Below are 13,515 nucleotides of genomic sequence, written 5' to 3'. Positions count from 1 at the left end.
CATACGTGTTCTGTGCCCATCCTCTCCACGTGCCGGACACAGGGTCCCAGGGCCCGCAGGGGTTTATTTACAAGCGGGGCCACAGCAGCAGGGGGGGCCCCGTCCTATACAGGGTCTGTACATGGGGACCCCCATCACCAGCCCCACACATGGGGGGAGCCCCACCGGGGGCTGCCGAGGGGGGTTCTGAGGTGGGGGGGTTGGGGGGGTCCAGGTTTATGGGGTGGGGGGGGAAGGGGGGGGCAGAAGCGCCCCAAGTGCCCCCCACAAAGCAGGGGCTGCCGCGGGCAGGAGCCGGCCCAGAGTCCATGGGGGGGGGGGGGGGGGGGGGTCGGGGGGGGCTCCTGCCCCTGTCCTTGGGGTCCTCGGCCCCCGGCGCTGAGCCCGCAGGCAGGGGGTGCGCACGGAGCGTGTCCCTCACCCTGTGCCCGCAGCAGGGTGATGCTGGGGGGGGGGTCCGGGGGGGGGGGGTCCCGTTGTGTCCCCCCCCTCCATGCACCGCGGCTCACACGAGGTGACCGCGGCCGTTGATGTAGATGCCGTTGGTGCTGGGCTTGGCCTGGAGCATCCCGTTCTCCTGCACGAAGTGGGTCATGGCCTGTTTGATGGGGTCACCGGCGCCATCCTCATCCTCCTCCTTCCCTGGAGCCACCGCAGGGACCTCGGTCTGGGTCTCGATCTCCCGCACGGTGGAGAGTGTGGAGTAACTGCGGCCCTCGGGCTCCTCGCTCTGCGGAACGGGGGGGGCACACATGGGGGGGGCACACATGGGGGGGGCACACATGGGGGGGGTCACACACGGCACCCCCAAAACGGTTGGATGGGGGGGGGGGGCCGTGTGGGGGGTGCAGGACTTCACTGACAGCAGCAGACAGGAGCTGGGACCCCCATAGCACCCTTAGAACCCCCCATAGCCACCCATAACCCCCCATAGTCACTCATAACCCCCATAGCCACCCATAACCCCCCATAACCCCCCCATAAGCCCCCATAACCCCCCATAGTCACTCATAACCCCCATAACCACCCATAACCCCCATAACCACCCATAACCCCCATAGTCACCCATGACCCCCCCAGCGCCCCATGGCCCCCGGTGCTCACCATGGCGGAGCAGATGCTGGTGCCGCGCAGGCTGTCCCCCCGCAGGCTGTCCCCCCGCAGGCTGCCCTGCCGGCTCTCTGCCCGCAGCTGCAGCGTCTCCTCCAGCTGCAATGGCCCCGTTAGACCCCACACCCCATGACCGGCCCCATGGGCACCCCATGGACCAGCCCCGTAAGCACCCTATAGACTGGCCCCATAGACACCCCATTAAGCAGCCCCATTGACATCCCATGGACCAGTCCCACAGACATCCCATGGATTGGCCCCATGGGCACCACATGGACCAGCCGCATGGACACCCCATGGACTGGCCCCATAAGCACCCCATAGACTGGCCCCATGGACACCTCACTGAGCAGCCCCATTGACATCCCATGGACTGGCCCCATAAGCACCCCATAGACACCCCATTGAGCAGCCCCATGGACACCCCATGGACTGGCCCCATAAGCACCCCATAGACCAACCCCATAGACACCCCATTGAGCAGCCCCATTGACACCCCATGGACCGGCCCCATGGGCACCCCACTCCCTGCTTCCTTCAAGACTTCCAAACCCAGTCCCTTGGACCCCGAGCACCCATTGCCCCAGTGATCCCACCCCCATCACCCACAGCACCCTTGGGCACACACCCCATCCACCACCCCCCAAACCCATCCCCACAGTGCCCCCAGACTCAGTTCCTTGGGTCCCCATGACCCCCCCGTGCTCACCTGGGTGCGTGTGTCTGTGCTGTGGCTCGAGTGCAGGCGGCGGATGGAGTTCTCCCTGGTGAGCGTCAGCTCCTCCTCACTGGGGACATGGGGGGGGATGCTCAGCACCAGCCCCCTGTGTTCCCCCCCCCATCGCCCCATTGCCCCCCATGTCCCCCCATGTCTCCCAATATCCCCCCATGTCCCCCCATGTCCTCCCATTGCCCCCCATGTCCCCCCTGTCCCCCATGTCCCCCCTGTCCCCCATGTCCCCCATGTCCCCCCATGTCCCCCCATGTCCCCACATGTCCCCCCATGTCCCCCCATGTCCCCCATGTCTCCCATGTCCCCCATGTCCCCCCATGTCCCCCATGTCCCCACATGTCCCCCATGTCCCCCCATGTCCCCACATGTCCCCACATGTCCCCCATGTCCCCCATGTCCCCCATGTCCCCCCATGTCCCCACATGTCCCCCCATGTCCCCCATGTCCCCACATGTCCCCAGCTCTTACTACTTCTCAGAGATGCGCTTGGTCTTGCGCTTGTGGTAAAGGGTCATGACGACGACGACGACGACGAGGACACAGAGCAGGACGGCAGCGATGACACCAACCACAACCACCGAGGCTGAGACCAGATCCACCTTCCGAACCTCATCATCTGGGGAGGAGATGGGAGGTGGATGAAGAGGTGGGAATGTCTGGGGATGGTGAGTACATGTGGGGGTGAGGGTGGGGGAGATGGATGGATGGAGGATGGATGATGGATGGATGATGTATGGATGGATGGATGGATGATGGATGATGGATCATGGATGGATGGATGGATGGATGGATGGAGGATGGATGGATGGATGGATGGATGGAGGATGGATGGATGGAGGATGGATGGATGGAGGATGGATGGATGGATGGATGGATGATGGATGGAGGATGGATGATGGATGGATGGATGGATGGATGATGGATGGATGGATGGATGGATGATGGATCATGGATCATGGATGGATGGATGGATGGATGGATGGAGGATGGATGGATGGAGGATGGATGGATGGATGGATGGATGGAGGATGGATGGATGGAGGATGGATAGATGGAGGATGGATGGATGATGGATAGATGGATGGATGATGGATGGATGGATGGATGGATGGATGGAGGATGGATGGATGGAGGATGGATGGATGGATGGATGGATGGAGGATGGATGGATGGAGGATGGATGGATGGAGGATGGATGGATAGATGGATGGATGATGGATGGATGATGGATAGATGGATGGATGATGGATGATGGATGGATGGATGATGGATGGATGGATGGATGGATGGATGGAGGATGGATGGATGGAGGATGGATGGATGGATGGATGGATGGATGGATGATGGATGGATGGATGATGGATGATGGATGATGGATGGATGGATGGATGGGGTGATGGATGGATGGAGGATGGATGGATGGATGGATGGATGATGGATGGATGGATGATGGATGATGGATGGATGATGGATGATGGATGGATGGATGGATGGGGTGATGGATGGATGGAGGATGGATGGATGGAGGATGGATGGATGGATGATGGATGATGGATGGATGGATGATGGATGATGGATGGATGGATGGATGATGGATGGATGGATGGATGGATGGATGGATGATGGATGGATGGACAAATATGTGAATAGATGGACAAGTTGGTGCATGGATGAGTCCATGGATGGATGGGCAGGTGAGTCCATCCACAACCAGATGGGTGGATGCTCATGGATGCATCCACGGACGGATGCATTGGCTGCTGGCTGAGTCAATGGACGGGTGGGACAGTGGAGCGATGGCTGAAGAGCGAGAGGTGCCATAGGGATGGATGGGCAGGGAGATGAGCAGACACATGAGTAACGGGGCGGGGGGATGAGCAGGCGGCTGAGTCGCCGGATGGGTGGGGAAGGGGAACGGAAGGACAAGGGGCACCCACCGGACACCCTGCTCCTGATGCTGACGTTGGCTCTGGCCTCCTTGGCAGCCACGCGGTTGGACACGTGGCAAATGTAATCCCCGGCATCGGCTACAGCCAGCGGCCGCTGGAAGATCAGGGTGTCCCCCTTCACCTGCACCCCGGCGGGCAGCGGCGCGTCCAACCTGCGGCAGCCGGAACCGTCAGCACCGGCATTACCGGCGCCATCAGCACCACCGGCACCAGCACCACCAGCACCATCAGCACCAGCACCATCAGCAATGGTACCGTCAGCACTGGCGCCATCACCACTGGCACCGCCGACACCGGCACCACTGGCACCATCACCACCGGTACCGGCAGCACCAGCACCATCGGCACTGGCACCATTGGCACCACCAGCATCATCGGCGCCAGCACCATCGGCACCGGCACCAGCACCACCAGCACCATTGGCATCAGCACCACCGGCACAGGCACCATCAGCACCAGCACCATCGGCACCAGCACCACCAGCACCATTGGCATCAGCACCACCGGCACAGGCACCATCGGCACCAGCACCATCGGCACCAGCACCACCAGCACCCTCGGCACCAGCACCACCAGCAGCATCACCATTGGCACTGGCACCATCGGCACTGGCACCACCAGCACCCTTGGTAGCAGCACCATCAGCACCAGCACCATAACTACCAGCACCACCGGCACCACCAGCACCATCGGCACCATCGGCACCAGCACCACCAGCACCATCGGCACCACCAGCACCATCGGTACTGGCACCATCACCACGGGCACCCCGTGCAGCCCCCGGCGTGCCCGGGCGGCGCCGGGCGGTGCTGCCGCCATCAAAGCCGGCGCTGCCGGTTCCCACGGCTGCCGCCCTGCCCGTTCCCGGCCGGGCCTGTCCGGGCACGGCCCCTGCCGCCGCCGCCGCCGCGCTCAGCACCCGGGCGGGCACCGGCACGTCCGGGCAGGGCGGGGGCACCGGGGGCACGGGGTGAGCAGAGCAACCGGAGGGGGACACGGGGGACAGGGGAGGGGACATGGGAGGGACATGGCAGGGACATGGGACACAGCAGGGACACACACGGACACAGATGGGACACAGCAGGGACACACGTGGGACACACATGGGACACACACGAACATACATGGGACACACATGGACACACCAGGGACACACATGGACACACGTGGGACACACATGGGACACACATGGAACACACACAGACACACATGGGACACACATGGACACACATGGGACACAGCAGGGACACACATGGACACAGCAGGGACACACATGGACACACATGGGACACACATGGGACACACAGGGACACACATGGGACACACAGGGACACACATGGACACACATGGACACACATGGACACACCAGGGACACACGTGGGACACACATGGGACACACATGGACACACATGGGACACACATGGGACACACAGGGACACACAGGGACACACATGGACACACATGGGACACACATGGACACACATGGGACACACATGGACACACCAGGGACACACGTGGGACACACATGGGACACACATGGACACACATGGGACACAGCAGGGACACACAGGGACACACGTGGACACACATGGACACACATGGACACACATGGGACACACATGGGACACACATGGACACACATGGACACACATGGGACACACATGGGACACACATGGGACACACATGGGACACACATGGACACAGCAGGGACACACATGGGACACACATGGACACACATGGACACACATGGGACACACATGGGACACACATGGGACACACATGGGACACACATGGGACACACATGGACACACACAGACACACATGGGACACACACAGACACACATGGACACACATGGGACACACATGGGACACACATGGGACACACATGGGACACACATGGGTCACAGCAGGGACAGGCACCAGTTCCGGATGCAGTGGGGACAGGGACGGGGCAGGGGCAGCCCCGGTGGGGTCGGGATGAACCCGGAGGGGGGGGGGGGGGGCATCGGGGTCCTCACCGCGTCCAGTTGTAGGTGGGGGGGGGGTTCCCGTCCCCCAGGCACGTGAGCGCCGCCCCCTCCATCCCCTCCTGCCACTCCTCCGTGTGCCCCAGAACCGACGCGTCCGACAGGTCTGAGGACAGCGACAGTCAGGGGACAGCCCCGGGGCACCCCAACACACCCGTGTGCCCCCAACACCCCCGTGTGCCCCCCCAGCACCACCGTGTGCCCCCCAGCACCCCCGTGTGCCCCCCCAACACCTCCGTGTGCCCCCCAGCACCCCCGTGTGCCCCCCAGCACCACCGTGTGCCCCCCAACACCCCCGTGTGCCCCCCCAACACCCCCGTGACCCTCCCAACACCCCCGTATCCCACAGTGCCCCTCAATGTACCCCATTCCTTCAATGTACCCCATTCCCTCAATGCACCCCATGTCCCTCAATGTACCCCATTCCCTCAATGCACCCCATGTCCCCACCATTCTCCACGCCCCTCAATGTCCCCCATGCTCACCATGTCCCAGTCCCCTCAGTGTTCCCTGTGCTCTCCACATCCCAACTGTTCCCTGCATCACTCCCATGGCCTGCGTGACCCTCAATGTCCTTCGTGTCCCCAGTGCCGCCCATTGTCCCCAGTGCCTATCATGTCCCCAATGCCCATTTCATCCTCAGTGTCCCTCATGTCCCCAGTGCCCATTGTGTCCTCAATGCCCCTATGCCCCAGTGCCCATCACATCCCCATCACCCTCTGTGTCCCCATTCCCCATCATGTCCCTGGTGCCCATTGTGTCCTCAATGCCCCCTATGCCCCATTGCCCCCCATATCCCCAGCACCCTCTGTGTCCCCATCATGTCCCCAGTGCCCATTGTGTCCTCAATGCCCCTATGCCCCATTGCCCATCACACCCCCCATCACCCTCCATGTCCCCATTCCCCATCGGTGCCCACAGGCGACGCTGAGGAGATGTGTGATCCTCTTCTCATGGCGCAGACCCGGATGCTCCACCACACACGTGAGGCTCTTCCCGTTCATGCTGCGCCCGGGCACCAGGAAGAACTCGCTGGTGACGGATGCGGAACGGGCGTGCTCCGATCGGCGCGTGGCGTTGGTGCCGCGCACGTCGGTCTCCCAGCGCACCGAGGGCACGGGGCTGCCCTCGGCCGTGCACGAGGCTGCCAGCGTCCGGCCCTGACCCTCCTCCAGCGGCGGCCCCGGGTTCAGGATGGGCAGCGGCGGCACTAAGGCAGCACCGGTGCCATGGTGAGCCGGTGACTGCAGACCCGTGGGCCCCAGCACCGGTGCCATGGTGAGCCAGTGACTGCAGACCCATGGGCCCCAGCACCGGTGCCATGGTGAGCCGGTGACTGCAGACCCATGGGCCCCAGCACCGGTGCCATGGTGAGCCAGTGACTGCAGACCCACGGACACTGCCCCACAGCCCCCCCCACATTGCCCCATTGCACCATGCCCACAGCCATTGCCCTGTCACCCCATGCCCGTTGCCTGTCATCCTATTCCCACCACCCCACAGCAGTTGCCTCATTACCTTATGGCCATCACTCCATTGTCCCCTGCCCCTCTCCCTACACCCATTACCCTATGACCATCACCTATGGCCATTGCCCATCATCCAAGGCCAATCACCCTGTGCCCACTGCCCCTCACCCTACACCCATCACCAATCACCCACTGCCCATCACACTATGCCTATCACTTTATGATCATCACCTTATTACTATCACCACGTGCCCACTGCCCATCGCCCTATGGCCATCACCAATCACCCAATAATCATCACCCATTGCCTATCACCCTGTGACCATCAACCCATGCCCATCACCCTATACCCATCACCAATCACCCATCACCAATCACCCTATGGCCATCACCCATTGCCTATCACCCTATGACCATCACCCTATGCCTGTTGCCCATCATCCCAAACCAATCACTCCATGGCCATCACCTCATTGCCCCTTCCCCATCACCCCATACCTATCATTCTATTCTTGTCACTCATCACCCCATGCCCATCACCCATCACCCCATGCCCATCACCAATCACCTTATGGCCATCACCCCATGCCCGTTGCCCATCATTCCAAGCCAATTGCTCCATGGCCATCACCCATAGCCTGTAACCTCTTTGCCCCTTCCCCATCACCCCATACCTATCATTCTATTCTTGTCACCCATTAACCTGTGACCATCACCCATCACCCCATGAACATCACCAGTCACCCAGTGACCATCACCCATTGCCTATCACCCTATGGCTATCACCAGTCACCCTATGGCCATCACCCATTGCCTATCACCCTATGGCTATCACCAATCACCCTATGGCCATCACCCATTGCCTATCACCCTATGGCCATCACCAGTCACCCTATGGCCATCACCCATTGCCCATCACCCTATGGCTATCACCAATCACCCTATGGCCATCACCCATTGCCTATCACCCTATGGCCATCACCAATCACCCTATGGCCATCACCCATTGCCAATCACCCTATGGCCATCACCCATTGCCCATCACCCTACGGCCATCACCAATCACCCTATGGCCATCACCCATTGCCAATCACCCTATGGCCATCACCCATTGCCCATCACCCTACGGCCATCACCAATCACCCTATGGCCATCACCCATTGCCCATCATCCTATGGCCATCAGCAATCACCCAATGGCCATCAGCCATTGCCTATCACCCTATGGCCATCACCCATTGCCTATCACCCTATGGCCATCACCAATCACCCTATGGCCATCACCCATTGCCCATCATCCTATGGCCATCAGCAATCACCCAATGGCCATCAGCCATTGCCTATCACCTATGGCCATCACCCATTGCCTATCACCCTATGGCTATCACCAATCACCCTATGGCCATCACCCATTGCCTATCACCCTATGGCCATCACCAATCACCCTATGGCCATCACCCATTGCCCATCATCCTATGGCCATCAGCAATCACCCAATGGCCATCACCCATTGCCCATCACCCTACGGCCATCACCAATCACCCTATGGCCATCACCCATTGCCCATCACCCAGTGACCATCACCCATTGTCTATCACCCTATGGCCATCACTATTCACCCTATGCCCATCACCCCACGGCCCATGTCCCGGTCACTCACCCAGCACCTTGAGCGTGAGTCGCCCCTCGAAGCTGCCCATGGGGAAGGTGATCAGGTGACACTCGTAGTCGCCCTCGTCACCCTGCACCGCGTTGCGCAGGACGATGGCCCCGTCCTCCAGCGGCCCTGGTGCCCTCCGCAGCACGCGCCCGGTGTACGGCTCCTGCACGTGCTCCCCGTGCTCCCGGTTCAGCACGGCCACCTCGGCACTGCCGCCGGGGCCGCGCTTCAGCCACGTCACCTGCACCACCTGCTCCTGCTCCTGCGCCCGGTACCGGCACGGCAGCACCACGTCCCGGCCCAGCACCGCCGTCACGCTGCGCTGCACCTCCACCACACCGGCGAGGCCTGCGGCGGCACCGGAACACGCGTCAACACGCGTGTACATGCGTTCACATGTGCGTGTGGGGTGTACTCACATGCAGGCACACTTACACACACTTACACACGCTTGTACATGCGTGCACTGGTGCCTGTGGGGTGTACTCGCATGCAGGCACACTTACGCTTGCACACCTGTGCACTTGTGTGTAATGGGGTGTACTCGCATGCAGGCACACTTACACACACTTACACACATGTGCACTTGTGCATATGGGGTGTACTCGCATGCAGGCACACTTACACATGCTTGCACACATGTGCACTTGTGTGTAATGGGGTGTACTCGCATGCAGGCACACTTACACACACTTGCACATGCGTGCACTTGTGTGTATGGGGTGTACTCACATGCAGGCACACTTACACATGCTTGCACACATGTGCACTTGTGCATATGGGGTGTACTCGCATACAAGGCACACTTACACATGCTTGCATACATGTGCACTTGTGCGTATGGGGTGTACGCGCATGCAGGCACACTTACACACACTTGCACATGTGTACACTTATGTGTATGGGGTGTACTCGCATGCAGGCACACTTACACACACTTGCACACGTGTACACTTATGTGTATGGGGTGTACTCGCATGCAGGCACACTTACATACACTTGCACACATGACCACTTGTGCTTGTGGGGTGTAATGGCATGCAAGCACACTTACACATGCTTGCACACATGTGCACTTGTGTATGTGGGGTGTACTCACATGCAGGCACACTTACACACACACATGTCGTTGGGTGCCCATGCAGACATGCACCCTTGTGACTGGATGACGTGCATGGACACGTGTACTAACGTGTCCTTCTGCACGCTCACGCACGCTTGCACACTTACAGGTGTGCTCATGCGCGTGTCCCGCGTGCCCGAGCACACCCGGACAGCCTTGTGCACACCTGGACGTGCTTGGAGGTGTTCACACACACTTGTGTGGGCTCGGGAGCGCTCCTGACGCCCCAGTGCACGCTCAGGCACACTCAGACACGTCTGGGACAGCCGCGATGCGCTTGTACGCACCCGGTCACGCTCATGCGTGTGCAGAGGTGCTTGAACACACGTCCAACCATCACCATGCCTGAGTGTGTGTGCACACGTGGACCCACACACACTGATGCACAGCCTGCCCTGCTCACACAGACAGTGCACACTCAGCATCACTCACACACACACAGGGCACACTCAGCATCACTCACACGCACACTCACACTCAGCATCACTCACACACACACTCACTCACACTCAGCATCACTCACACACACACAGGAGCACACTCAGCATCACTCACACACACATGGCACACTCAGCATCACTCAAACACAGGAGCACACTCAGCATCACACACACACAGAGCACACTCAGCATCCCTCACACACACTCACACTCAGCATCACTCACACACACACAGGGGCACACTCAGCATCACTCACACACACAGGGCACACTCAGCATCACTCACACACTTGCTCACACTCAGCATCACACACACGCACACAGGAGCACACTCAGCATCACTTACACACTCAGCATCACTCACTCAGCATTACTCACACACACACAGGGCACACTCAGCGTCACTCACACACTCATTCACACTCAGCATCACTCACACACTCACTCACACTCAGCATCACTCACACACACAGAGGGGCACACTCAGCATCACTCACACACTCACTCACACTCAGCATCACTCACACACACAGCATCAGTCTCACACTCACCATCACTCACTGTCACCATCACTCACTGTCACCATCACTCTCTCTCCCCTCATCCCCTCTCTCTGTCCCGCACCGGGTCTCCGTCAGCCGCACCCGTGCGGGTCCGGGTGTGGTGCGTGTCCCGCCCAGCGGCGCCGGGGGAAGCGGCGGGGCCGGAACAACCGGACGGCGCGGATGCCGCTCGCTGCCGGGGCTTGCGGCCGCTTCCCTCCCCCGCCGCCCCCGGGGGCCTCTCGCGGAGCCCCCCGCGCCGCTCCGGGGGTAATTACCCCGATTAGCGCCGGCTCCATTAAGTAATTGCGGCTCTGCCCGGCCCTGAGTCACGGCCGCCGCCGCTCGGCCTCAGTTTCCCCCGCACACAGCAATGGGTTCCAATGGGGTCCCTATGGGGGGGGTACGGGGATGGGGGGGGGGGGTCCCGGTGCTGCCGTCGGGGGCAGCGGGGGGGGGGGGGCGCCGGGTGCCGGTGCCGTCGGGGCGGGATGAGGCTCCGCCGCGGGGCGTCCCCACCCACCGGGCCCGAGCGCGTGGGAACGGAGCCGGGAACCGGCTCAACCGGATCCCGCGGCCCCCACGCCCCGGCCGGCTCCGCTGCGAGACCGGCACCGGGGGGGGGGGGGGGGGGGGGGGGTGGGGAGCAATGGGGTGTCCCCGAGGGGGGGGTCCTGGAAGGGGGGGGGGGGGCAGGAGCAGCCCCATCTCCGGACCCACACGTGTGCGCTGTCCAGCGCTGCCCCTTGGCACGGGCACGAGCACGCGTGTGCGCTGCTGCCCTTTGGGGTGCACACGCGTGTGTAACCCCCCAAAACCCCCGGGGGGGGGGGGGGGGCAAACACATGTGTAGAGTTCCCCGGGGGGTACGCACGTGTGTAACCCCACACACAGCACCGCGCATAGATGGGGGCACCCCAGGGTCCCCCCACTTCACAAACAAGGGTCTGCCACGCGCGTGCACGCACCCCCCCCCCCCCACACACCGGGCCTGACACGGGGTGAGGGGCTCAGCCCCGTTCTCTGCACGAAGCCCCCATATCCCCCCCGTACCCCGAGGGGTGAGTGACGTGGTTGAGGGGTGCGGGGGGGGAGTCAGCACCCCTCGGTGGTGACGTCACGCCGGTTCCCACGGGTCCGGCAGCCATGGGGAAACTGAGGCACGGGGCTGCGGGGGGAGCACGGGGCTGGGGGGGGCACGGGCACGGGCACACGCGGACACAGGTGCGTGCAGCCGCAGGTGCACACGCGAGCGCGCACACGTACACAAACACGCGTGCACACGCACACACGCACACATATATACACACGTACATACGCGCACACGCACGCACCCCCCCAGCTGCACACTCGTGTGCACCGCGCTTCCCCATTCCGCACCCGCCCGGGCTGCTTCCTTCCCGGTGCGTCCGTTCCCATGTCCCCCCCCGCCCGTTCCCCATTGAATCCCGCAGCCCCGAGGCTACCGGTACCCCCTTGTTCCTCACCACGGGGGCAGCCGGTTCCCCCCCCCCCCCGCGCCCCCTGCCCCGGGGCTGCCGCTGCCCCCGCCCCGGTCCCCGCCCCCGGTCCCGTCTCGCAGCCGGTGCTGCCGCTCCCGGTGCCCGCACCCCGGGGTCTCGCTCGCGGCCGTGTCCCGGTCTGGGTCCCGTCCCGTCCCCCCCCGTCCCGTCCCGGTGCCGGTCGAGCCTTACCGGTGGCGGCGAGGAGGAGGAGGAGGAAGAAGAGGGCGAGGAGAGGGGGGAGGAAGGGCTTCCCGAGCCGCATCCCGCGGGGGGCCATGCGGACACCTGCGGGCTCACGGCGCTGCTCGGGGCCCGGCCAGCACCATCCGGACCGAACCGGGCTGCACCGGGCGGGCCGAGCCCAACGGGACCGGGCCGAAGGGAATGGAAGCGGGCGGAACCGAGCCCGACCGGGCTGCACCGGGGCCAACCGGGCCGAGCCTGGCCGGGCCGTTCCGGGCTGCCCGGGGCCGTTCTGCGCCGCTCGAGCCGGGACGGGACCGGGGGGGCGGGGCCGGGCGGGGGCGTGGTCGAGGGGGGCGTGGTCTCGGGGGGTGGGGCCGGGCGGGGCGGACCGGTCTGGCGGGTCGGGGCAGGGGCGGGGCCGAGGGCGCGGCCTTAAAGGGGCGATGGCACCGGTGGGACCCACCGGGCGTTCCACGGCGAGTACCGGTGGGGGGATCCGGTGACTCCAAGTCCCTCCGTTGATTCCATGTGTTCGTCCCCCCCCAAGCTCCCTCCCAGGTGAGCCCTCCCCAAACATCCCTATTTCTGCCCAAAACTTGGCCGGGGGGGGGGGGTTAATTTGATACCCTCCACCCCCTAAATTTGGGGTCACCAAATCCCACTGAACACCACTGGGGGTTGGGGAGGGGAGTTTATTGGCACAGCAAAACTCGGGGTAAAAGGGGGGGTGCGGGGAGCTCAGTGCAGCAGTGACCGGACACAACTCAGCACA

General features: G+C 62.6%; 1 protein-coding gene across 1 annotated transcript; it reads right to left on the bottom strand.

Moving 5' to 3' along the window:
• Positions 1 to 339: 339 nt before the first annotated feature.
• Positions 340 to 13,057, bottom strand: NECTIN4 (nectin cell adhesion molecule 4). Its single transcript, XM_034071016.1, has 9 exons — positions 12,747 to 13,057; positions 8,948 to 9,295; positions 6,739 to 7,029; positions 5,811 to 5,925; positions 3,781 to 3,944; positions 2,312 to 2,459; positions 1,820 to 1,898; positions 1,105 to 1,209; positions 340 to 730 (listed from the first exon to the last, which is right to left on the bottom strand). Exons 1-9 carry the CDS (start codon positions 12,832 to 12,834, stop codon positions 506 to 508), a joined length of 1,563 nt encoding a protein of 520 aa, XP_033926907.1. The 5' UTR covers positions 12,835 to 13,057; the 3' UTR covers positions 340 to 505.
• Positions 13,058 to 13,515: the final 458 nt, after the last annotated feature.

The sequence above is a fragment of the Melopsittacus undulatus genome, chromosome 20, assembly GCF_012275295.1.
Source record: "Melopsittacus undulatus isolate bMelUnd1 chromosome 20, bMelUnd1.mat.Z, whole genome shotgun sequence".
In the NCBI taxonomy this organism is placed as follows: Eukaryota; Metazoa; Chordata; class Aves; order Psittaciformes; family Psittaculidae; genus Melopsittacus; species Melopsittacus undulatus.
The sequence above is the reverse complement of the archived record's forward strand: the minus strand, read 5'-3'. Positions and strand labels throughout refer to the sequence as shown.